The sequence below is a fragment of the Exophiala aquamarina genome (genome assembly GCF_000709125.1).
Source record: "Exophiala aquamarina CBS 119918 chromosome Unknown aczIA-supercont1.7, whole genome shotgun sequence".
NCBI classification, from domain to species: Eukaryota; Fungi; Ascomycota; class Eurotiomycetes; order Chaetothyriales; family Herpotrichiellaceae; genus Exophiala; species Exophiala aquamarina.
In genome coordinates this window covers 222,160-247,875 of record NW_013550581.1, presented here as the reverse complement: position 1 = coordinate 247,875, position 25,716 = coordinate 222,160, and the positions used below count along the sequence as shown (strand labels likewise).

The 25,716-nt window shown below is 50.4% G+C and overlaps 9 protein-coding genes across 9 annotated transcripts; 5 read left to right on the top strand and 4 right to left on the bottom strand.

Annotated features, from left to right (window-relative positions):
* Nucleotides 1-6,071: 6,071 nt before the first annotated feature.
* Nucleotides 6,072-7,372, top strand: A1O9_08132 (uncharacterized protein; the record flags this gene model as incomplete). The annotated part of the gene is made up of 3 exons (XM_013402518.1): nt 6,072-6,154; nt 6,283-6,540; nt 6,643-7,372. The coding sequence occupies 3 exons, from the start codon at nt 6,072-6,074 to the stop codon at nt 7,370-7,372; spliced, it is 1,071 nt and encodes a 356-aa protein (XP_013257972.1).
* Nucleotides 7,373-7,476: 104 nt separating this feature from the next.
* On the bottom strand, nt 7,477-8,571 carry A1O9_08131 (uncharacterized protein; the record flags this gene model as incomplete). The annotated part of the gene is made up of 2 exons (XM_013402517.1): nt 7,477-8,500; nt 8,555-8,571. 2 exons carry the CDS (start codon nt 8,569-8,571, stop codon nt 7,477-7,479), a joined length of 1,041 nt encoding a protein of 346 aa, XP_013257971.1.
* A 385-nt stretch (nt 8,572-8,956) lies between these two features.
* On the top strand, nt 8,957-10,000 carry A1O9_08130 (uncharacterized protein; the record flags this gene model as incomplete). Its single annotated transcript, XM_013402516.1, has 1 exon — nt 8,957-10,000. One exon carries the CDS (start codon nt 8,957-8,959, stop codon nt 9,998-10,000), a length of 1,044 nt encoding a protein of 347 aa, XP_013257970.1.
* Nucleotides 10,001-10,377: 377 nt separating this feature from the next.
* Nucleotides 10,378-11,391, bottom strand: A1O9_08129 (uncharacterized protein; the record flags this gene model as incomplete). The annotated part of the gene is made up of 1 exon (XM_013402515.1): nt 10,378-11,391. One exon carries the CDS (start codon nt 11,389-11,391, stop codon nt 10,378-10,380), a length of 1,014 nt encoding a protein of 337 aa, XP_013257969.1.
* Nucleotides 11,392-12,922: 1,531 nt separating this feature from the next.
* Nucleotides 12,923-15,631, bottom strand: A1O9_08128 (uncharacterized protein; the record flags this gene model as incomplete). The annotated part of the gene is made up of 1 exon (XM_013402514.1): nt 12,923-15,631. One exon carries the CDS (start codon nt 15,629-15,631, stop codon nt 12,923-12,925), a length of 2,709 nt encoding a protein of 902 aa, XP_013257968.1.
* Nucleotides 15,632-17,172: 1,541 nt separating this feature from the next.
* On the top strand, nt 17,173-17,721 carry A1O9_08127 (uncharacterized protein; the record flags this gene model as incomplete). Its single annotated transcript, XM_013402513.1, has 1 exon — nt 17,173-17,721. The coding sequence occupies one exon, from the start codon at nt 17,173-17,175 to the stop codon at nt 17,719-17,721; it is 549 nt and encodes a 182-aa protein (XP_013257967.1).
* A 1,801-nt stretch (nt 17,722-19,522) lies between these two features.
* On the top strand, nt 19,523-20,760 carry A1O9_08126 (uncharacterized protein; the record flags this gene model as incomplete). Its single annotated transcript, XM_013402512.1, has 3 exons — nt 19,523-19,732; nt 19,793-19,902; nt 19,956-20,760. The coding sequence occupies 3 exons, from the start codon at nt 19,523-19,525 to the stop codon at nt 20,758-20,760; spliced, it is 1,125 nt and encodes a 374-aa protein (XP_013257966.1).
* Nucleotides 20,761-23,002: 2,242 nt separating this feature from the next.
* Nucleotides 23,003-23,717, bottom strand: A1O9_08125 (uncharacterized protein; the record flags this gene model as incomplete). The annotated part of the gene is made up of 2 exons (XM_013402511.1): nt 23,003-23,354; nt 23,674-23,717. 2 exons carry the CDS (start codon nt 23,715-23,717, stop codon nt 23,003-23,005), a joined length of 396 nt encoding a protein of 131 aa, XP_013257965.1.
* Nucleotides 23,718-24,690: 973 nt separating this feature from the next.
* On the top strand, nt 24,691-25,434 carry A1O9_08124 (uncharacterized protein; the record flags this gene model as incomplete). Its single annotated transcript, XM_013402510.1, has 1 exon — nt 24,691-25,434. One exon carries the CDS (start codon nt 24,691-24,693, stop codon nt 25,432-25,434), a length of 744 nt encoding a protein of 247 aa, XP_013257964.1.
* Nucleotides 25,435-25,716: the final 282 nt, after the last annotated feature.

The following is a 25,716-nucleotide window of genomic DNA, read 5'->3' as shown; positions in this document are numbered from 1 at the left end:
AGCCTAAAGGTGTACTACGAGTAATCGCTCTAGGGCGTACTCTAGAGCTTTATACGGGTTTAACCCGTAATAAGTATATATAAGATCTCTCTATCTCTTTTAATTCTATAGACTCTATTCTTATTTATATATAAATTTATAAGGTATTTAATCTCCGTAAGCCCCTTTTTTTATAATTTTAAACTACTTATTAATTTCTAAGTATTCTAAATACTAGTATAACGTTACGAACTAGGTCACGGATAAGGTCGCCAGGATAGGCACCCTACGTTCCGAGGGACAGTAGAAGAAAGGTTAGCCGATAGAGAAAGAAACGAACGAATAATAATAAAGAACACCCCTAGAATACTACGCGGAACTCCTACTAGGACTCGCTCTACGAATTATTACGTCCCTATAGAGATACTAAAACGCGGCCACTACGCGTAGAGTAAGTATAACGGCGGCAACTACCTTAGTGGTGGTACTATAAGTAATACTAGGCTAGTCCTAGGAGAGGTTTCTAGTAATGCACGGCTACGGACACGTAATCTTAGAGCACGCGCTCCGCGCTTAAAACGCGTTAAATTCAGCGGTAAACCCTGTGGCGTACATCTCTGTATCAAGAAGGGTTGCTTTGATGAGTATCATGCAAATCTACATAGTAATTAGGTGGTGAGAGCCATTCAAGTCCTCAAGGCTGCCCAGAAACATTAATTTCAAGTTTTGGTGGTTTGCGCCAAGAAAAAAAGGTCACACGCTGACGGCTCAGGGGATAGGGTATCGCTTAGTCTTAACACGATTACTTAGTTGGGCACGACCTAGGTACTTATTATAAGGGATGTGCTAGGTAATTACTCGTATCCCCATCAAATTCTAGGGGTGGCCTAAGTGTCTATGCGGAGACAGCAGTCCAGGTGGCAACCTCGAATACCGTATTCTGTACTCGGGTGTTATAAGTACTCCTACCTTTTGCTTTACAGCTAGAGTACCTCGACAGGGCCCTCTAATTTCGACTTGCATTGACTATCTAGGCTTTCAAATTATGTGTATCGTCTATCTCTAGTCCTCGGTAGAAGGTCTCGATTTCCCCTACTCACGCCTACCGTTGTATACTGATACTTCCTAATCTCCCTTGCACTTCTGAACTTCCATTTTAAATCCGATAATCCCCAATCCATCTTCTAGATATTATGCATATCGTACTCTGACACGGATTGCTGCGTTGACGCATAGGCAATCGCCTGTGGTGCGCAATTATTTCTGCCGTTGCCGCAGCCCCAGACCATGCCCACGGGCGGCCTGAGGCTTCCAGTCCGCATCACCAAGCAGCAAATGGCAGCTCTTTATCACATTTAACCGTCTCACTCTGTCTCTCGTGCATCTTGGCACATCCTTTTATGGCATTGGCCCTAACTGTCCTGTAAGCACCCTGGCATTCTGGAGGTTGAGGCCCTCCGCTTATGTACTAGCCGAGGTGCTATAAATGATCACAGGCTCATAGGCTCACACCGTGCCATCCAGCGCGATTCCGCTTTTGCTCTATAGCACACGTTTCATTCACGAGCCGTCAAGCTATCAACAGCGGCGCAAGATTTCCTTTATGCCCACTAAGTTCTCGGACCCTACTATTCTTGGAGGCTCGTTTCTTTTTAACGAGCAGCATGCAGTTAGGACGGAGTGCTCTAGGAGGCCTAAGTCTTTATTGAACATGCTTTTGAGAATTTGATGGTTGTCGGTGATAGATTAAAAGGCTTGCAACACCCACTATAGAACCCGTGTTCGTTATTCGCATAAGCATCATTGTCAAATTAGCAACAAAATTCTGGGTTTCATGTCTTTCTTTGTTCACAGGAGAGCCTTAATAAGTACAAAATAGGAAACTACTTTAGTGCTTACACATTAAGGTCGTCATCCTGCCCAAAATGTCTCAAGAAAGCCGAAACTACAGTGTCTCGGGCGATTATGACACATATAGCTATCAACAAGGGCAGTACGATGGCTGGCAGCCAAACGATGGACAACCATACGACGACCAATCATATCGACGAGACAGCAACATGACGGACTCTCGGCGCGACAGCAATATGACGGACTTTCAACGAGACAGCGAAGCAGCTTACCGACGAGAAAGTGATCCTGACTATAGACGAGAGAGCAGTGCGAGCGAGTTTTATCCGCAGCAGGAGACGGACGATTATCGCCGAGGCAGTCAGCCACAGGGCATGAGAAATACTCTTCAACCCATAGAAGAACAAGGAGGTGAGTATAATCAACGGCCCGAGGACTACAATCAGCAGCCAAGGAACTTGCAGTGGGCAGTGGAGGCCCAGTGGGAAGAATCTCATCAATGGGAGTACTCCCATCGTGAGGCTGACTCACCTGGGGCCATTCCTCGTGGCGAGAAATCTGGTACATCCATAAATGCTGCCTTGCAGCCGGACTCATATTCCTCCTTTCCTAACCAGCAATACTCCCATCCAACACAAATGTCTGCCACTCAGACTCGTGATGCTAATGGAGGGTATGACCCCAATTCCTCATCCACTACGGATGGCTTCTTTGCTTCTGCTTCTAATGCGCGGAATATAGTTCTGCGGCTAACGATGTCCTATCCACAGGCTCCGACGTTATTCAATCGCAAATTACCGACGACCAACGTCCTTCTGGGACGTCTTCTGCTGTGGATGCTGTTCAGTGTAACGACGCCTCCAAAGCCAATGATGCCACGAACAGAAAGACGAAAAATGCACCGGATTCGTCTAGGGATCCAAACACAGCAACAACTTCAACCATCGCACCATCGGGTAAGATTTCCGCAGGACCCAGCCCTGGGGCGGGTGGACAGGACGGTGTTAAAGCATCTGCAGGGAAAGCTGGTGCAGGGTCTAGTACTGGAGCTGACGATATTGCTGAGAGTGCTGGGCTAGTGTTGAGGAAAGCACCACAACCTGCTCCAGATGGCAGTCAAGCTACGGCTGCCAAAGACGCAGGCCTTGGATCAGTGTCCACTGGCGTCGCTCGACCGGCTGCCAGCGGTGGTCCGAATAAACCCGTTTCAGAACATGAAGTGGTATACGACGAGGCGGCAGAACGGGCTGCTGGCCAACCAGACCCGGTCTCTAGTACCCACATGAATACCGTGAGAGATACTCTGGCTGAAGCTACTCATCCTGTTGCTCATCCTGCAGCCCCCACTCACCCCCCACCCCCTATTCCCATGGCTCCCTCACCGACGCCTCAAGACGGAGCTCCAATTGCGCAAGGCTCCGCCTCCAGTGCCAATGCAGAAAATGTAGCACAGGCTCTGGAAGGAGGAACTTCGCCAGTTGCTTCCGCTCCTCCCCCTCCGCCTCATGTTAGTCCTTCAGTCTCTCCTTCAACCCGATCCAGCGGAGCTACTGGTGCACAAAGCTTCTCCAATCCTCATAGGTCAGGTGCTCGTGGAGGTTCTGAGCCAGAAGCGGATGTCTCTAAACCTGCCAGGTCGAATGCAGGCCCGGCAGCAGGAATGATTGCCCCGCGACGACCAAATCCTGGAGTCGCACCTGCCAGGCCCGTGGGAAGAGCGAGTGGTTCTAGTGGAATTGTGGCCAAACCCGCTCCACTTGCGCTCAACAAAGCTCCAGTAGGTAATGCAACGGGTTCTCCATCAGCTCTTCTTACCAGCCGATCTTCAAACGCTCTAAGACCCGGTTCAACGCCAAATTTGGCTGCGTCCGAAGTCAGTGCAGATTCTCTCTATAACCAGGGCCACATTATCACAACTCCGCCCCAAGATCAGCCTCTAACACAAGATGCAGGAGGTGAATCCGCAAATCTCCCCGGTGCCCGGCAGAACGAGGTCCATCCACCAAAAAGTGCTGGAGAGGGACCTGAGCTTACCGTTAATTCTTCCCCGATTCAATCTCAGCATTCAAAAATAGACATCATGCAGCAGCCAGACCCTCTTACTTCCATCGTGCAGACTAAAGCTACACCTCTTGCAGAAACGCCTCAGAATGAAAACCGACCCTTGAGCCCTTCTGCTAATTCTGCACAGAAGAGAAGTTTGTCCTCCGTGGCAGCTCCCTTGAATATATCTCGACACCCATCAGCCTCTGCAGACAATCAAAGCATTGATCGAAGCAGTGAATCTGAAGACGTAAGCCAGCCTCCGCCACTCTCCGTCGCTGTTCCGCAGAGGACGAGCCTGCCTCGCACAAATACGCCACAGAATAAACCTAGTTCACCCAGCAGCAGTCCTTACCATAGTGATCAAACATCTGAACCTTCCAAGGCTCCCACTCAAAGCAGTACTCCTCAGAGGCGCCCACCGCCCCCTTCCGCCACAGGCCCTCAGACTGGAAGTCTGCCTTCTACTGGGACAACCGAAACCGCAGGCCAAAGTTCACAACCTTCTACAGCAGTTGCTCCACAGAAAAGGAGCATGCCTCCTACAAGACCGCCACAGAATAGACCTCTCGGTCCTCCGGGCGCTCCTCGGCCTGCAGGCCAACCACCTGTCTCTGCTGTTTCTAGACCTCCAATGAAGCGGCCGCCCCCAACTACCTCAACTCACAGGACTAGCGCACCACCTCCTTCCACATCTAGTTTGGAGAACAGAAGTGACACGAGCCTAGATAGTCGGTGGAAGATGCTTCCCATGCCTTCATCAACACCATTGACGCAACCCCCAGCACTGGATGTTCACGATAGTAGGTGGAAACTACTTCCACCTTTCACACGTGATCCAACTCCTCAGAAAGCCGTGCCAAACCTCGCCAGCAACTGGAAACTTGTTGGGATTTTCGCCCCTCCAGCCGATGCTTCACCATCACCTGTGGTAATTCACAGACCCGACGTAAGGTCAGTGGGTACACAGACTATGAGCACAAATTCAATGGGCACTCAAACAGCAGGCAATCCTCGCTCGGCCCTTAGAGGAACTCCCGCCCCACAGCCGGCAGGGTCGACAGGTATCAGGAGACCTCCTCCACCGGGTGCAGCTCCTCCAGGAGAGGCGCCTGGCCCTGTCCCAAAAGCAACGCCGCCGCTATCATCGGGAGCACCAGCACAGAGGCCTCCTCAGTCCCTTAACCCAGCAAATGGCCCTGTCAGAAAGCCTTCACCTGGTCCTGGTGGAAGCTCAGCCCCAAATGGAGTTCCACCCAGGAAGCCGTCTCCAGCTCCAGCTCCTAATGGAGCTCCCTATCCTGTGCGATCGGCCGCTCAGCAAGGAAGCCCAGGCGCAGCGCCATACCCGGCTGATAAGAAAGTCAGATCAGTTTCCATTTCCGCTGCTCCACCGAGCATTATCGTTCCCAAACCGATCAATCCGACAACAAGGGCAACTTCAGCAGGAGGCTCACTGGGTATCCCGGAACCGACCGCTGAGAACAGAAGAGCCTCCATGGGTTCAGTACCGGCACGAAGACCTTCTCCGGCGCTCCCGCCCGAAGTTGCTGCGCTGATGAAGCCTCCATCTGCCCCTATTTCCCAGGCGAGCACTCCAGCAAGACATCCTTCTCCTGCACCACCCATGCCTGATAAATTCAGGAACATGCCGACGAGGAAGGCTCCTCCTGCAGCTGCGGCACCGTCATGAGGGTTTAAGACTTGACCATGGTTTGTCGCGCCCATTGACCTCCAGGTCCATAGCGGAGGTGTTTGGGTGGCTAAAGCATTTGAATAGTAGATATAACGTATAATTGTTTCACTTCAGAGTTATCGTACTTTCTGTACTCTCTATCAGCTGTCGTTCATCCAGCATCCGCGTGCCTGGGTTAAAAGCGGCGGGTGTTCTGTGGGATACCCACACGTGCTGTGACATCATTTCTGACTCTCAAGGCTGAACTAAGCCATTCGCGCTCCCCATCAACACCACCAGTAAGTAATTAATGGTTAGGCAACTCCGCTTCCTTTCCATCTCTCTGCCCTGGACATCTACAGTACACTTTATTGAAAGCGACCATGACGTCCAACGCGATACTCGATTAATACACAACGGGACAGCATCTGGCCCCTCCCCCATTCCTCCATCCGAGTTATCTGCGACTGCAGCAGCGACCACTACCACCACCATCACCACCACCACAACCACCACTGCAACCATGACAGCGGGACACGAACATGCAATGGATCCACGGTGCGCCGAGCTCTCGAACGTCAGCTACACGAACTTCGGCTTGAGCCTGTACGTACCAATACCCCCGTCCCCCGTTCCCCGTTCCCCGTTCTTCCTTTCCCACCACATCTCAAATACACCCACATGTCTGCATGAAACACCTGCGCTGACTCCAAACCCCTCGCTGCCCGAACCAGATTCATCCTGGTCGGGATCCTGGTCTCCTACCTCCCTCAGCACATCCGCATCATCTCACGGCGGTCGTCGTACGGCCTCTCGCCATGGTTCGTACTCCTCGGCACGACGAGCGGGACGTGCGCGTTTGCCAATATCCTCGTGCTGCCTAAGAGTCGGCTCGACATCGGCTGTTGCCGCCAGGTGGATGAGTTCGCTTGTGTGGCGGGCTTGCTAGGCATTGCGCAAGTCGGCGTGCAGTGGTCTTGTTTTACTGTCATGTGAGTTCCACCGTGTCCGTTTTGATCAAGCAATCTAGACAAGACGCATCATCAAGCTAGATGCGGCCATAGAATGGGATACTAATGCTATCGGTTCTGTAGACTCCTGCTCTTCCTCATCTTCTTCCCGCGCAGCCCATCGACTTCATCCCAGCACACGACAACGAAGAACTCGGGCACACCAGACCATTCGCTTGCTGTGAATGGCATCGGTGTCAACGCCGACATCGACGTCGACAGCCCCTCCTCTTCGTCCATATATCCAGTCGAACCAACCGACACCACCAAACCGCTCCCGCACTCCTACCAAACCGCCCTCCTCGTAACGCTTCTCTCGGTCCTCCACGCAATCATAATCCTGATCCTGTCCGTCTACTATGTCTACCTGCGGCCGCAGCATTCGCAATGGTGGGCCAACTTTCTAGGCATATTCAGCACGATCCTCGCGTCGATCCAGTACTTCCCCCAGATATGGACTACATGGAACCTCAAGCGCGTCGGCAGCCTCAGCATCCCGATGATGTGTATCCAAACGCCGGGCAGTTTCGTGTGGGCTGGGAGTCTTGCTAAGAGGTTTGGCATGGAGGGTTGGAGTGCTTGGGGTGTTTATCTGGTCACGGGCTGTTTGCAAGGTTCGTTGTTGGTTATGGGTTCCTATTTCGAAATCATGTTCAGGAGGAGAGAAAGGCAGGAGCTGGAGGGACGAATAGCTTATCGCAATGGCCCAAGTACAAGTGGCATTGAGAGTGAAATTGTGGGCGACCATGGGACTGAGGCTGAGAATGCGCATGAAGATGCCACAGAAGAGACTCCTCTGCTCAGGGAAGGATGATGGGTCAGGACATATGCATAATCTCTTTCCAATGTGAAACGGCCGCCTCTGGTGCGATATCTACCTCCGCTTTTTGCGACGCTCTTCTCAGCACAGCAGAAAAGTCACCGCAAGCCTGGTTTGGAAGTGGCTCTCGGGCTGGGCTCTTCTGGGGCATGCATTTTACCATCTGCCATGGCGGTCATCTCTTCCAGCTGCTTATCGGTGGTTCCGTCGACTGCTGAATGACCACCCTCTGACGTATACCGAGCATCCGAAAAGTCGATGCCGTATTTCGCGTAGTCGAAATGTTCGAGAGTTTCGAGTCGTTCGGCATATCCATCATGGAGCTCACCTGTTTGACCGGGGCTGCCGGCGAGAGGAAGACCCTCAGCATGATCTAGATCGTCTTCTTTGTGTTCTCCTGTTCGGCCTGCCAAAACCGACTCCTCTCGGTCTTTATAGACGTCCAACAGACCAGGATGAGGGCACCAGATGACTCTCATGCCTGCTCTTCTCCCAGCTTCAACTCCCGGCACACTGTCCTCAAAGACTAAACATTCCTCGGGCCGAACAGATCGCTCACCTTCCCCTTCGGCCGAGATGGTATCGTTGATGACCTGCAAAGCCAGCAAATAGATGTCTGGCAATGGTTTTCCCCTCCCCTTGGGTATGCGGCTATCGTCTCCGACGATTTTATGAGGTTCAGGAAAGATGTCAAATAGCTCAGCCATACCTCGAGTCTTGATCTCATAGTTTTTGGAATGAGAACTTGTTGCCAATGCAAGTCTGATCTGCTTTCCCTGGCGACCAGGACTCTGTACGCCTTCAAGTCTTGTTCGAGCACCCTGTAACCTTCTTACCAGGCTCTCTACGCCTGGCAGGGGCTTGCATTTCTTGAAAGCCTCGGTCTGTAGCTCGACTTGGCGCTTCATAAAATCCTCGTGTGAGATGGGGAGCTGTGCCCACTCGTGGAAGATCTTGCCTGCAGCGGGGCCAGGGCGACCTTGGAGTTGCGCCTTGACTTCCCAGGGTAGATCAGGGCGACCGTTCTCTCGTAGGATTGTGTTGGTCACTATGGTATAGGCGTCCTCGGAATCGATTAGCAATCCATCCATGTCGAAGATACACGCCCGAACGGGAGGAAAACTAGGGTGGTAGATTAGTCAAGGCGTGTTACTCAAGAGTGTTAGGAAGAGTTACTCTTGTTTCGGGGCCATGTTGGGTGGCGGTAAAGTGGAGATCGAGAGAGGAATATGTGGCAGGGCAAGGCGAGGTGAAAAAAGAGATGCGATCTGGTGCTTCTGTACCTGCAGAGAACACGGCCTTGCCCTGCGTACGTTGGACAGAGGAGGTACTTAATCTCTTGTCCTTGTAGAGGATTTTTTTTGGCGCTGATCCTCAGTTTATCGGCGGGGCAAGTGCGAGGACTGGTTAAATGTCGATCGTGGTCGTGGTCGTGGTCGTGGCCGCGCCTGCTCTCGCTGCCTTCCACCAACGTCATTTTTCCAACCCGCTTGCTCTTTCCTTTTTCGAATCCATATCAACATTCCCACGACTTGCAACGACTTGCGTTCATCGCTGCAACTCCTGTAGTTCATGGTCATGTCATTCAAGGCTTCTGGCCCCAAAGTCCGTCCGGATCGAGTCAAAGAACCTCCACGACCGCCATCTCCCATCGTGCCCAACACCAACACCAATCCGATTCGCCCATCATGGAATTCGCAATCTCACTTTCACTCCCGCCGCTCCTCGTCTTCCTCCATAGCCTCCTTTCATTCAGCTCGTTTCTCACAGGATGAAGAGTCTAAGATGGTCGCCTCGTCTCAAATCCTCAAAGCCGAAGCCAATACTCAATTTGCAGGACATGATTACTCACAGGCCATTTCCACGTATGATAGGGCCTTGGCCCAGCTACCCAGTTACCTCAACTATGAAATGGCTGTTTTGCAGAGTAACATTGCCGCATGCCATCTCAGGCTAGAACAATGGAAGGAGGCCGTGCAGAGTTGCGAGAAGGGACTTGATGGCCTTGAGAGAGAGATGCCTACCAAACCGAAGCCGAAACCCAAGAAAAGGAAGCAGGACAAAACGAAAGCAAAAGAGTCTACAAAAACAAGGTTGAACTCCGACACTGAGTCCGAGGACGAGATCGCTAAAGAGTCCGAGCAACAAGATGACACTATTGTTGAACTAGACTCGGATCAAGACGAAGCCGCTGCCCTGGCCTCACTAAATATTTCTGACGCCCGAAAAGAAGACATCCACCGCATCCGTACCAAACTTCTCCTCCGCCGTGCGAGAGGCCGTTCATCTATGCCTGCTCAGTCCGGTTCCAGTACTTGGGCCAACCTCTCCGGCGCACTGGAGGACTACAAACTCCTTTCCACATCAGCCTACTCCAGTACACTCCCAATCTCGGACCAGAAGACCGTTCGTGCCGCTCTAGTCAGTCTGCCGCCACAAATTGACAAAGCCAAAGAGAAGGAAGTCAGCGAGATGATGGGAAAGTTAAAAGATCTGGGTAATGGCATTCTCAAGCCCTTTGGTCTCTCGACGAACAATTTCAAGGTTGTTCAAGGTGAGGGCGGCGGATATAGCCTTAGTTTCGATAGCGGGGGTGGGGGTGGTGATCAACAAAAGAAGTGATTTATTTAGAATGAAAATACGCATTGCTTTCACGCTCCTGGGCGGAGCGTGTTGGAGTTGGTCCGAACGAGGAATGCAAGACATGTCGGATGTGGAACCCATGATTCTCTCTCTTCTTCACCCGAATCCCTTCCTATGCTTTCGGGGAAAGATTAATAACACGTATGTATATTCATATGCATATATCAAAACGAACATATCAAGAAAGCGCCCCTACTTACTCGTACGAGTAGAACCGACTTCGGACTTCCCTGCTCCGGGGGAACTGGCTGTCCCATACTTGGAAAATTAATATGTACACCCATGCCAACAGGATAAGCAGAGGGAATATGGGGCAGGTGGCGATTTCCACGAGTACTAGCAATATCGAGGCATAATCAGGTAGGCGTCCATCTGATTGGTTCGTCTTCACTACGTCCCTCTCTGCTCGGATGAAAGGTGTACTGCTGTATCCCATTGAGTGGGCTATTCCGATGTCCAGCCACCGAAACCGCAGCGGTGCCTTCCACAGCCAGAGTCTCATTTGAGGCGGTTCCCTTGGCAATCCACACCTTCCACATCTCGCGGTGGAAATCCTTCCTGCGTTCGAGGCTAGTTAGCGGAAACCGATGTGCGTCGGCGTCGGCCTCGGCAATCATCAGCTTGCACTCAATCTTGATCTCCTCGTTGACCCAGAGAGGCTTGTGGTTCTTGTATTCGAAGTGTTTGATGAAGTAGTCGGCCTTCTTATCCGGGCTTAGCTCGGCGAACACCGTTCGCAGCATCTCCAGCATCAGCACAGAGGTCAATGGTCCGTGGACAACCAAGTCCGGCATGCCGTAGACGCTTTTGGTGTATTCACGATCGAGATGAATCGTGTGACTGTTGAACGTGAGCGCGCTGAAGCGGAACAACATAGCTGGAGTGGGCATCATGGTCAGCGAACGAAGTGCCTGGCCTGGGACGGGTAGCATTGAGCTCTTGTCGTCCTTAGACCTCAGACTGTCTGGAGTGTCCTGGAAGAAAAGGAGCCCCTTCTTCTCCCTCAGGAGATACCTATTTGGTTCCTTGATGGCACCGACCTGTGCGTCTTTATTCTTGAAGTAGTTGAAATCTTGAACGATCTTAACCCAAGCTCTGCTCGCAATCCCTGTCCCCTGGATGCGGCATGATCCAAGTCGTTCAGCTGCAACGAGCAGCTTCCTCTCCCTCCGTCGCAAGAAGGATGGCTTGAAGTCCATGCTACCCCCGGTCCAGACTCGGCACTTGTATTCTGGCCCAGGCGAATACTTGAGTTGTGCACCATCGTCGCAGAGGTGCGACTCTGGTTCAAGTCTTTTGTGCGAGACCTGGTGGTAACCTGGAGGGACCATGCCACGAAGCGGTGGTACATCCATGTGTTCGCGCATCATGGTGTGCAAATCAATAATATTGGAACTCCAAGGCGTGACCACTTGCCCGAGCGGGCGCTGGTCAGGGCACTGAACAGGCTCGGGTAGCTCGTCGTTGACCGTTTCATTATCGTGGATGGATATCAAAGAATCCTCCCTACGCCTAAAATACGAAGCTCTCGAATCAAACGGAAGCGTTATTGGTACAGATGAAATCCCAGACACCCATCTTGATAGGCCCAAGTTTGGCTGTAGTCGAGCTCGGCCGAGAACATGCATCTTTGGTGAAGGAGTAACCTGGAGCTGTGGGAGAACTCTCCCCAAAGTAATTATTAAATGGTATTATTGGTCATCCATCTGACAGAAGCTCTCAATGGGAGCTCGACGGGTACCCTTGTTGACACTGTACAAGCAGCATTCCATGGCGAGAAGGGAAGAGGCTAGAGCTGGTGATGGCCGTCTCGAAGCAAGGCTGTTCATCTACGTCGGTTCAAGCAACGCTGGAGTGCAGTGGTTCATTCATCTACGGCGGAGCATTTATTCCAGATACGCCACCCCATTCTTTCGCTTAAAACGCCTGCTCTCAGAGGCAACCCATCACTGTTTCCTGTCCTGCGACACTTCCCAATGATGGAGTGTCTGAGAGTCAAGGACAGACCTTGCTTTGCTTCGTTCAAGGGCATCAATTTTCCATGAAAGATGTCTGAAAGGTACGTTTCCACAAGAGACAGCAAACGTAGCTGGTATTAAGTACCTGACAATGGTACTGTAAGAACCGAGTGGCCTGCTGTTGATCAACTCATGATATTCAGGCTGAGTCAGAATACGCATTGCTGCCCTAGAAAGCTATACATTTGTGAAAGAGTATGACTTATACGGTATCGAGCCTTTGGATGGCACAGCATTTGTCGACTGAGACTACCTAGTCACTCGTTTGTTGATCGCCTCATCGGGATCATCCCACACTTGAAGATGTCAAACCAGGTAGGTCAAGTCAGCCCATACGATAATTCGAGAGTCTGGTCTAAGTGCACAAATGCTACGCTGGATATTTTGGGTCTGTCGTTCCTTCTCTCTCGATTACATCCATCGAAGAGAACAGAGTCTCGTGGCCACCCGAAGAGTCGTCGACGACAATTACATTCTCTCTAGGAATGCGAATGCTTCTCGTCGGTGACTATTAAAACAGGACACTACAATGCGATGCTTTATAAGATCACTAATCGAGAACGCCAAGCTCACCCCCGTCGGCTGAGGTCCCCAAGACAACATCATTTCGTTGCATTTTGTCCGTGCTCGGATGAAGTACGTGGGCGGAAGACGGCACGGAAAACAGTCGAGATCATGATACCAGAAGCTAGATAGCCATAATGTACTTTTGGTAGATAGATCTCCGCTGCATGTTCTTGAGAACGATTTTCGAGAACCCACCGATTAGGCAAGAGTTTCCAATCTAGCTCATATCGATCCCTGACGAGACCTGACGTCCAAGTGTCAAGTAAGGCCAGCGCAGCTATGTATTTCGCTTTCCCTCCTGTCGTTCCCCTGAGCCTCAGCCCTGCCTCTCGAGCTCGCTCCACGCCAATTTGACAGCTTCATCCATGACATCAGACCCCACCCTCCAAGACCTCAAGACAACACCATTTTCATGCATGACTTCCTCGGCGTATTGCCAGCGGCGCCGCCAGATTTCGAGTTTCTTATCATACGGGGCACCGGGAAGGGCGCCGGCATCGCCTCCTGCTGCTGGATCGCCGCCGGTTGCGCCGGTTGCCCAGCGACCTGCTGCTGCCGCTGCTGCGACTGGATATGAGGAGATGCCTCGGCGTGGTGGGACTGGTGGGCCGGGACGATTCTCTGGTGAGGAAGATATGTCAGCTTGATCGGAAGGTCCACCGCTGGTGCTTCGTATGGCGGGGAGCGCGTTGTATGCTGAGGCGATCTGGCGACGAGCCATAGAGACGTAGCCTTCCAGGGATTCGGAATTGGTGGTACGAGAAGAGTAGGTTGAGGTCGAGACTGTGCTGGCGGAGGTATTCGTCCTTGATATTGGGGGTGGAGGGGCCGGGCCATGGGAGGACCTTACAGAAGCCGAACTATGGTGACGGGAAAGATTTGAAGTTTGCTGTTGGGGTTGGGGTTGCTGAACCTGGGAGGCTTGATTCTGAAGTGGAGAGGAGAATGGCGCGCGCGAGAGTGGAGGAGGAGCTGAAGATCTAGCATTGTCAGTCTTATTGCTCGATCCCACGTCTCTGGATGTACGACGAGGTTTTGGTGGTGGTGGTGGGGCTTTCTTCCTGTTCAATGAATCCTGACCCTCCGTATCTGAAGCGGATATTCTATCATGATTAGTAGGTGATGTGGCCAACTGTGATGTCGTTGATGAGAAATTCCTAAGACTCGATGGTTTGTTGGGTTTATTCGGAGCTGGGCCTTTCCCGTTCATTCCCAGGTGGCGCAATTCATCAACGTGCGAAGGCTTGCCGTTACCCTGTGCTGTTGGAGTCGCGTCGATATCTTCGCTGAAGTCGATGAGGTCCTTCTCAGCATCTAGAGGTTTTGTGATCGTTTCGGGATCTGAGTTTGGCCGTGCGGGAAGAGAAGGCCGGTCTTGTGGCGAGTCGGAGCTTCGTTGTCGAGGCGAACGGGATAACCGATGTCCTTCGGTCGCGGGGATCAACGAATCTGGAGGCGTGTTTGAAACAGATTGATCAAAAAACCCCTTCTTGACCGCCGTCGTCACATCCCTGATGAATACACCTAACACCCGTCCAGGATGGTCGATGACAACATCAGTGTAGACTTCTAAGTCCGCTTCGCCACTGTCACCCACCAAGATAAACTTCCTCTCCGGAAAATCCCTCATGATTCGATCGAGAGAGCCTCGTTTTCGCTCCGCAGCTGGCTCGAAGATTCCCTGTAACATTCCAGAATATTGTTTGAGGTGGAATGAACCGGGTGGAAGTCCTGCAAGCGAAAAATAGCTACGGAGGAGCGGATACAACTGCCACGGAGAATTTGACACGTAATGCATCTGGACCCCTAGGTTGGCCATTTTCGTGTACCATTCCTTGACGCCTTGAATTGTCAGATCGCCCAAATTCCTGATGAAGGTGTTCTTGAAGATCTCTCTCGCTCCACTGGCAATGGCGGAATGCTTGATGGTGTCATCAATATCGCTGATCAAGCTTACTCCACGGCCCTCCGTGATGATAACTTCTTCCGTGGCGGACAGATTTTCCGAGGCCAAAACTCTTACCTGAGTGGGAATGAAGTCAAGCGCAGCGCGAAGGTTGAAATGACCGGATTCATCAGTTGTAACCGTTTTTGATACAGACTTCTGATCATTGAAGAAGAAGACGGTGATTGGAGTCATAGCCATCGGCATGGTCATGAACGGCTTCAGCCTCGACATGAGTAACTCGTTGGCGGTAATCAGCTCATCTCTACTCATGTTTGCCGGCTCATTCCAGGATTGACGTTTGACAATTGATCTATGACCTGGATCGTCATCTCCGCTCTCATTTCCACGGAATGTCCTTGCCCTTACTGGTGAGCCAGCTCGGCTGACAGATCTGCTCGTAGGAATCTGGCTGTAGTTTCCCGTAACTGCAGCATCTGCTTCTCTTTCTCCATGTTGTGCAATCCTATCAGCTTCTTGGGTAGCAACTTCATCCTCATGTCTGGTGGTGGCATCCTCAAGGCGGTCTCGGTTGGAAGGTGCCTGACTAGACGACCGACTTTCACGAGGACTGGGAGCGGGATCATAGACACCACTCAGCCTTCTTGCCACAGCCACCAGAAGTCGATTCTTCCTACTCATCGGTCCCATTTGTGGCGAGTAGACCCAACCCCTGACATCGACATCGACAATCGCATTGACATCTTCATATTTCTCCCATTCCCTCTTCCAGAAGTCTGCGTCACCACTAGAATGAGGACTTTCAACAGACTCATGGGTTCCTGGCTGATGTCGAGCAGAATCTTCTGGATTAGATTTCTGCTTGATATGGCGCCTGGCGTAGCTGGGGAAAAGAAGCATCTCCTCTCTCCCACTCCTGACAATTTCCACATCAGGAAAATCTCCCGGCATTGATCCATCAGTCTCGCTCGCTTGTAACCGCTGCTCTATTTGCGCCTGGTATGACTGCCTGACTTCATTTGCTGCACGTAGAAAGCCGCGAACCTTCTCCCTCCTCGACCCAGGCAATCTTTGCCCTCCTCCTCCAGCACCACTACCCCCATATCCATAACTCGTCATCTTCTCAGAAGGAGCTGCGGAAGAGCTTGAAGTCGAAGCGGCGTACGAACCTCTAGCAAAGGATCTTGAAGAAGCGCCAGCAGCATGTTGGTCTATGTTCTTCCCATACAGCGCGCGGAGGATGCGGCTCTTGCGCCTTTGGACGAAGGGTAGAAACCCCTTTCCCTGAGCTCGTCGTTCGCGTTTCTTGCGCTCGCGCCGTACTATTGCCTGGTAGATACGAGCCTGCGTCCGGTGCCGCAAGTGTGGGAGTGTTTCGTGTCGGAACCCGAAGAACCGCTCGCGTGCACGTCGATGTGTGTTGGGAAAGAGGTACCGGAGCAGGGAGAAGGCGTTCCGTGGTCGGCTACCAGGGGTGTTGGAACTGCTATTTCTGGTTATGCCAGAACCGAAGACACCACGTGGCACGGGGGGAGCCACGGTGGAAGGTTGGTGCTGCGGTTGAGGTGAAGGCTGCTGTCGTAGGGGTGGAGGGTGGCGGTAGGCGTGGCTTCATAGAGTTGTGAGAACTGGAGCGTGACCGACAGGGAGGGAGAGAAAGCGAAGGTACATCAGCTCTAGGAAAGCTCTAAGGATGAAGAAGTTGAGGCGATGGATTAACGGACGGGTCAGGTTGAGGAGGAATGAATGGCAGTTTGTTCCATCTCACAAATAACTTGTACGTCATCCGCAGCCTCGTCAAGATGCGTCACATGAGGACTAGCCTAAATTGGCGCCACAAGGCTGCGCCTATCTCCAGTTCCCATTCCCCCTGACTGTCTCCCAGTCATCATATCTCTTGGCAAGAAGATCCGAAGCAGCTAACTATGGCCATCCTCGATCTTTTCAGTGACTGGTCCTTCCTTCTAGTCGGTGCTGTATGACTGAGGCCAGCACCTCGGTCAGCGATCTAATGAAGGAATCCCTGCTAATGCAATGAGATCATTCTCGCGACTCTTTGGTCCCGATGTGGCAGTACTTCCCAATACAATCGGCCAGGCATTTACTCTAATTACTTCTTAGAGAACTCTTTCCCAAAAGAGTATTTGTGCCTAACCTGAAACCATACGAGCACCATTTGAGTTTTTTTCCGACAGGCTTTCTAGGAAGCATCGACCGCTGGGCACCTGACACGACGGGGATATCGATGGGGATCGCTGCTTGCATCTAATTCGTCCATGTTTTACTGTTTTTGGAACTCCGCCGTATCCCGAGATGGACGGGTATCGTTTGTGGAGGTCTTGAAAAGCCGAAGTACGCCGCGTACGATCAGCAGCCGCCGAGCCACCACATACAAGAATCGTGAGAGGATCTCAGTTGCTGCCTGTCATTCAAATCGACTTAAGATATCTCGAATCTGCAGCAATGTCCTCAAATTGTTCATTTTTCCCCACTATGCCCCGGAGTGGCGTTAGCTTCGAAACTACACCCTTGCTTCAATCAGCATTAGAATACAGAAGAAGCACATGAGCCCAAGCGCAGTCAACCACTGTCTTCGGTCAGCATGTTTCGCAGTACTGTTATCGCGTCGGCTTTCGATTCTCTCCGGCAAAACTTTGGACATGGAACTAGTTGTGTATTCGTGTCTGATGCATGATCTGGAATGGGCAACGACGAAAGAGCTCCTATCCACCGATAAACGCTTCGAGGTTGACTCAGCAAATCTAGTGCGCCAATCTGTCCTCTCGGACGCGAACGTTTCATGGGACCGCCACCGCGTGCAGCTGAGCTGGGATTCAATTGCCCTGCACACCACACCTTCAATTGCACACCACAAAGAACCCGAGGTCATCTTGGTCAGATTCAGGGTTTCTGCTAACTTCTTAGGTCCAAACCTTCCACCCAAGGGCTTAATCAGTCCGGAGGAATTCAAAGAGACCGTTGACACATTCCCACGACTCGGATCCAAGGATGAATTGATTCGCACTATGTGCAGGCTGTGTCGAGATAAACCTGAGACAACTTTGGACAATTTTGCGTCCCTGTTTGGAGTAACTTGTGGAATTGACGAAAATGGAACGGGAAAAGAAGAATTCCTTGAAAGACTTGCTAAGCATGCTCCGGTGAGGACCGGTGTGGCGGCTTTGACTGCTTACGAGGAATATGAGTGACGAGGTGACTACATATAGAGTGCTTACAGTTGGATCTTCGACTACTTCAGGAGCTACGCTGCCAATGGTTTTCAGTGCTAAACGGGTCCTGTTTGCTAGAATCACACGCATTAACAAGGTGTTCTCTTCTTGTTGGACTTCCGCACCTAGGCATTCTCCGCATCACTACTTTAGGTTCATATGTACTATGTACTACGTGTTTCTTTCCCCTTGCTTAGGAGGTGGGGACATCCCATTCATTTAGCCTGTTTGATACTTCTAACCACCCCGAAACAGCAATTATCCCACTGCCCTTTGAATAGCATTGCTATGACAGCTTTACCTGTGTACCTGGTTGGTACCACTCCTTTGAAAAGCCTTGAGCGTGTAGCTGGAGGTTTGGAACTTTCGTTCTGAGGCTAGGCTAAAATGTGATTCAGGTGGAGGCTCGGGTTTTCAAGACTGTGTAACGACTGTGTCACAGTGAAGTGTGAGACTCAACTCAGATGAAGAGCCACATTCTAGCTATATAAGGTTGTCACTCAAGTAGCAGCAACTATCGACAATGACAACCTTCAAAGCCTATAGTCGACATTGGAGTTCTACGATCCCACTTTGGCCCCAGCCCCAATTGCATCTAGGCCTCATGTCAATACTGCTTCAACGACGAAAAACATTAATTTTCCATTAACTCGACAGAAAACCATTGTGACTCGGCCAGTCCCACCAAGCCTTCGAGTCTTGAAGAATTCAGCTGCGCTAACCGATTCGTCCTATCCAATGTTCAACACCCAGCCCATTTCCCCTAGACGTCACTGCCTGGTCGCAAGCTTTGGACGAAATACTACGTATCTTGCTGGTGCTAGAAATGATTTACCCCGTCAGAAGGGTCGTAAATCGGCTACCAGGACTTCTTCATTGAACAAGAAAGTTCCACGCGGTAGGTGGGATTTGAGGAGACGTGATTTGTTATCGGTATCCTGCTGGTGGGTTCAACGCAATTTCGACCAAGATGTGTGGAAGCCAAATGCATGGAGTTAAGCGGCCAGAGACAACATAAATACTTTTGAGTACTGGATAAAGTACTCCGTTTTGATACCCGAATACGCATCTTCTGCATATTGCATTGAGCTTATTCACCCTAAACCCTTCGTTGCCCTAGTCCGCTACCTCGTTCCGCCAGATCGCCCGAAGGCTTACCCGAAAGAGCATCATGGTCAAACGAGAGGGAAGGGATCTGCCAGACCCTGGTTTGATATGCCACCGCTGATATGATGGCCTTCTATAGTAAAACCACGCGGATAATCCGGAATCACCCTCGCTCGCGGCGTGGCCCCCTGCCCATGTTGAGGCTGTTCTTAGACTATTACTGAGGCTCTGCTGATGCTATCCATCAGTATCACTTATTTGTCATGTTATACAGCCCTTGCTGCGCTATTTCGTGCTAGCAAACACCATCCAAACTTCGACGGAGTTATAATCTCCTGGCTTATGGTTTATTGCACATAATCCACTGCGTGTGTGAGAGAGTGAGAGAGACTATTGGAGCCTTGCGTTGCTTGAATGCACTACATCAGGACTTGGCCTGCGTACATGGTCAATAGGCGTCCGGCGTATGATGACAGAGTAGGAGACGGGAGCATGGGTCTAGAATGCGATCGTCACACTGGTCCCCTGATACATGTGACTCCGAATGATAAATCATCCTCATTACCTATGCAGCACTTGAACAAGATGAGCTGTGAACTACATATAGAGTTGCCGGGTACGACTCAAGCTGAATCGTGGGAGACTTCACAAATAGCATAAACGGATTTGAGATATGGTTCGCTCAGACATTGTGCTTGTCCTGGCCTTGACCGCTCACTTCGGATTTGCGCGCCATTGCCAGAACCTCACCATACCTGTAACGATCTCTGCACAAAACAGCGGCTGGAACATCAGTCCTCCTTCCAACAATGTGGAGGTAATAAACTGGGTTCTGGACGTCAACAGACAGGGACACACATATGCTCAAGATGTGTTTGGTGGGGTGTGTACCACGGCATATACCTTCTCAACACTGCTTATGTACTAATGCTCATTTTATCAGTACACCACTGTCAGTGGCACCTACAACATTGGAACCACCTATTGTTCGCCAGATCACGGCCATGGCAAGAAGATCCAAATTCTCACTCATGGAGGTGGATTTGACAGAACGTAAGATTATTGCGCAAAATCTGTTCAAGACTTGTGCTGACCTCGACTTCGAGCTACTGGGATTTGCCATACAATAACTTCAACTATTCCTATCTCAACGCAGCCGTAGATGAATACGGCTTCAGCACTTTAACGTGGGATCGAATTGGCGTTGGCGAGTCCGACCATCCTGATCCACTACGGGATGTTCAAGCCCCGCTCTCAGAACAGGCTCTGAAACTCATTACGGAGTTGATTCACAACGGCACCTTCCCAGGCATAGAACATGAGTTTGAAAAAGTGCATCACGTCGGCCACTCGATCGGTTCTGCACTAACTTTGAGTCTGATCCGAGACTATCCAGCCATATCAGACGCTGCGGTCCTCACCGGCTTCAGTGCGAATGGAACCTGGGCCGACTACTTCATGTTGGGCTCTAATTGGCTCTCGACCACGGAAATCCCCAGGTTTTCGAAAGACTATTCCGCTGGCTACATAGCATGGGACCACCCGTCCGGCATACAGACCGCCTTTCTTGCACCAGGAGAGTTCGATCCAGAAGCCCTCATCTGGGCTGCAAACAATACCAGTCCTACCTCTCCCGGAGAAGTCCTCCAGGTCGGCTTCCCAGAGAGAAACAACTTCACGGGGCCCCTTCTCGTCATTACCGGAGAGCGAGATCTTGTATTTTGTGGAGGTGACTGCTACAAGACTGGAGACCCTCAAGTCCCTAGTCTACTTAACTATACATACCTTATAGCCCCAGATGCTCGACCTCTCAAAAACATTGTCGTTCCTCGAGGTGGCCATGGCTTGAATATGGAATATGGTCACAAGCAGACATATGCGGATATCAATAAATTTTTGCTAGAGCATTAGCCGTTGTCGGATGCCCAAGTCAAAATGCCCATACCGATATCGATAACTAGATCTGCGATGGGGAAGATCAGAGGTTGTAGAAAGATTTGGTAGTAATTGATCGGTTAATTGTTTTATCTCGGCTTATCGTGTGCTGCTTCGATATTTTCCGGCGTCCATTGGCAGGCAGCAAGTAGTAAATATTGAATGTGTGTTTCTTTCACTGATGGTATGGTGATGGGGGGACACGAAGGGGGTAGAAGCCTCCTGGTGAAGAGTGCTTTTGTTTGGATGCGTACTTAGATGGTGTTCAATATTCAGGGGGCCATAGACTTGTCCTTGGCAGCGGTAACATGCTGAGAATTTTCGGCTAGATGAATTAGATATCTATCTAATGGACTCGGCAGCCTCGTCAACAGTCGCGAAAGGCTACGGAATAGAAAAGAGTGGTCGGCATTGACGGTCCGTAAATAGGCTCCTACTCCCGCATGATTTAGATCGTTCATGTCTATGATGTAGGCACTGAAAGCCTTCCTGGAAAGCGGAGCCAAACAAGCTTAGGCAAGCCTGGCCAAGTCTGAATTTGAAGCCCAGCATTTGAGCTAGCCAACGAAGCATAGGGCGTGATTCATCCTGACTCGCGGACAGGGACACTACGAACTGCAGGCATAAACACATTTGTACATAGCATTGCAGTGGCATGACCGCTTGGTGTATTCTCCGAGCTTGTATACTTTCAGCATGGTGCCAGGTACAATATTAGGCCACCCCTGTGACTGTTGAATACAAACTTGGCAACTTAGGCAAGTCCAAGAGGATGATGATTGAGGTCTCTGGCCCTTTCCACTCTATGTTCTCTGTTCTAGTCTATATACGAATTAACTGGACATTTGACCTTCAGGAGCCCTTTTTCAATGATTTCAAAGCATTCCAAATGCCGATACAGTGGCGCTTTCATGATTCAAGATAGGAGGCATTCTGGCCAGCGCCACGGAGTGTTTGAGGTCCATTTTTGCTAGTGCGTCACGTGCCTGTAGAGCTAGTACGCGCTAATTGAATATTAGCGTCAACAGTAACTAAAACTCGAGTCAGCATCTTACAACATAACGTGAGAATGTTTTAATGGTTGTCATGAAAATAGCAGACTTGAACTGACCACTGGGTATCGACCCATATGCATGGACAAAGTACGCCATCGGCCTCGGAGCCGAAGAAGGGCATCAGAATTAGCAGAAACCCCATCTAGAGTCCGTGAAGACATTAACTACGGTGCGCCCGAGAGCAAAGTGCTGCCATTTACCTCTGGAGACAATGTCAAGGTGCATGTGGAGTTCGATACTTTGGCAAAAGTTGATTTTGGCACTTATATACCAAAGAAAGAGAACTTTGAAAAGGCTGCCGTCAAAGCTGGGAGCAAGATTTTAGAGTATGTGAGGCCTGACAAGTCGAAATGACTGTGCAGGCGTGGAAAACCCTCGGGTGGAGGGAAGAAATACTCGATGAGTATCCAAATCAGCTCGTGGTTGCGACGACAGCATGAGCCATTGAGCCATTGCTCTAATTTTTACGGTTCCATGGTCATAGAGAAAACAACCGAGTTTGATGCCATATCAAATTTATCAAGTGTACAGTTGTTCCTATATCCTGGACCAATACTATTGTACCTATGTTCTTTATGGCCGCGACATAGACGACCTGGGGCGGTCGTGTGGATACTGTTCTCGGGTTCAGGTTATCACAAGCAGGGCAACGCCTCTGGACAGGCATTTCGAGTCATAGCCATGGTACCACAATGAAAAGTTCCTTTTCTAAGCAACTCACAGGAGCACGGACGACATAGTCACTTAGCAGAGCCACGATATCACCCTGAACTCATGGGTACACGTGGAAAGAAAGAATCACAAGGTTGGAACCAAATTAGTAATTCAACGCAGGCTGCTTGCAATCGCCGAGCCCTATTCACAACGACCAAAAAAGACATATCCCAGAAGACCGGTTGACCGCTGACAGTAAAGAAGCCAGGAGGTGATCATTCAACATGCCTAGAGTAGACTGTGCGCTACGACGTAACCTCCAGAATCAGTGATGAGAACACGTACATAATTACGTGATGAACACAAGGAGCGACAGACGATTCCAATGCCGCGTGTCGAAAAATCTGCGCGAACAGTGGACTTTTCGAACCGTTACAACGGTAAGAAGACAGAGTATATCAATTTCCCGCTACTGTGCTTTTTAAGCTGCCTGTCTCTAAGTTCCAGACCTAACCATACGTCCTCTCCTTTAGCTCGGGTCGCAAAAGCTCCGAAGCCCGAAGAAAGGCCACTTCATCTTCAGCACTGTCTTCGAGAGTCCTGGTAAGGCGTATCAGCGACATTCCGAAGGTAAACAGGGATTCAGATGTCTCTAACCCCGTGATCTCTGCAAATTTCATGGCCTCTATCTCTGCCTTCGACCCAGGTGCAAGATCAATTAGTTGCTCTCTCACATTGGCATCTCGAATCTGAAGACCGCCACAATCGGTATGTTTGACAACAAGTATATCTGTAAGTCCAACAAGATAGTCAAGTGCCAGAATATTTGGGAGGACTGATCTGACATCTGCACCAGTAGTCCTTGAAACAAGGGTTTCTGTGACATGGAGATTAGGACCTTAACGTTCGTCATGGGCCTGCAAGAATTGAGCTTCCCTCCAATTTCGAGCTTGAAAAAGCGCTCTGGGATGCACCTTGGATCGGCACAGGTGACTACAAGTTGATACCGTCAGGTTTTCAATACCCCGATCTCTTTGTCCTTGAACAAGCCTGTCAATATCTGTGGTGCGGGTGCTCCAGCAGCTCCGAACTCTTCCCAAGTCGGAATTCGCTTGTGACCTTCTGCATACGTACTGCATGGGATCAGACAGAATAGAGCTTCTTGGTGGAATGACAATACCTATTTCGAGCTAATAGTTCTTTCACAATAACACCCATCGCCATTCTAGATGTTTCCTAAGGAGCTCAGAGTTCAATCTTTGGTATTCAAGCTGTGGGAAAGCAAGTCAAAGAATTTTGTTGTATTTCAAGGTGGTCAGGGACGAACTATTGCCTGATTTATATAGCTGGGCTCCCTTCGGAGCAGGGTTTCTATAGTTGTCCTGATGCCTAGGTCAGAATGAGGTGCTACGCGTCCATGATTTTGTAATCCGCAATCCTTACCAATAGGTGGTCTTGCCTTCAGAACAGCTAAAGTTCTACATCACCCCTGGCTGGAATATGGGTTTTCACTACATTTAACTTCCTATTGGAGTAATCAAGCCTTTTTAGGATATTCTATGCTGACTGAGAGTCCCTGCTTTGTAGAGAGCGCCAGTGGTAAGCAACCTTTGGAACAATCGATGTTCAGGAGTTTAGCACGAAGACAAGAAGTGCTGTAAACACAGCCTAGCGCCGCAGTAGGGAAACCGTTCGTCATATTGGGTCCTGAGCTCTTCCTCCTCTTTCTAAACAAGGCAATTTACAAGTATACTAATCATTTCCGCAGGACGCCTCAAGAGGTCAGTGGATACGTAGTAGCCCCTTAACTGGGCTCAGTCACTTTCGGTTGTATCAATCCAATACTCCTCGAACTTGGACCCTCGTGATCGGCATCGCCTCCGACCATCAAATTTGGTCACCTAATAGGAAAAGTCATCGATAGTGCAAAAAGCAATCTCAAATAATCGCGAACTAGTAACCTGAAATTTGGCCACAGATACCGCTCACAGTATAGGAACCATGAAAATTCAGCCCATTTTGAGTCTGCTCTCACCGCAAACTCCAGCCGCGGGAATAGTGGACACATCAGTCTTTTATAAATAGGAGACTAACTTCCAAAGCATTGAAACCCTGGAAATCCAGCTATCTTGAGCAAACCGCATATCTGCAAACTTTCGTCACAAGTCTCTGTCACTAGGTGAATCTACCTTGGAATATGTCATCAAAAGCTCCCTCTCCGCCCCTGCTCAACGGAACCCTCAGCTTCCCTGTGATTCCTCTGATCAGAGATGCTCTTGAACACTGCAAGCGAGTCACCAGTCCTACCACCGTCAACTCCAGTATCCGCAGTGCATATTTTGCTGTCTTGATTTCTCAAAAGCTACCAAAGGAAAGTGAGCCCCTGGACGTCGAACTCATCGTCTACTCTGCGATCATGCATGACTTAGGCTGGGCAGTTGACAAGTCACTGCTTTCCAAGGATAAGCGCTTCGAAGTTGACAGCGCCAACATGGCCCGCACACATCTTAAGGAGAACCAACTTGCCAACAACTGGGACAAACACCGCATTCGACTTGCCTGGGATGCGATTGCGCTTCACACAACGCCCTCTTTCGCTCAGCACAAAGAGCCCGAAGTCATGCTCTCAAGCATGGGCATCCTGGCCGATTTCCAAGGACCTTTCATCTCAAATGATTTGATCACTGTCGATGAATACAGGGAGGTTGTTAGGGCCTTTCCTCGCTTGGGCTTCAAGGACCAGTTCCTCGATATTATTTGTGTTCTCTCTGCTCTGAAGCCAGGGACAACGTACGACAATTTTGTGAACGACTTTGGTTGTGAATTTGGAACCGGCGGAAAGGGTGCCGGCAAAGAGGAGTTTGCAAAGCATCGAATTGCGAGCACATTTCCTCACACTCTGCTTTCCTCCCTCATTGCTACCGAAAAATATGACGACTGATGGATTGTTCCGTTCCCTTTCGCGTCGCGGATAGAAAGGCGGTCAACTATCAAGGGAAAGATTCCGGCTGCTTGGACAAAGATGGACGTTAGTTTGCCCAGTGGCGAGACCGAGGAAGTGCTATTTAAGCCGCTGGATCATCACGGTGGACAAAGTTGCCTGATCGATTGGCACCAGGTGAAGAAGCCAGTTCCTATTTGCAAGAACTCCAGTACGGCCCCGTCAACCCCTTCCTCGTAACATGCCATTTTTTAGATGACCATCATTCTGCCACGTTTTCCA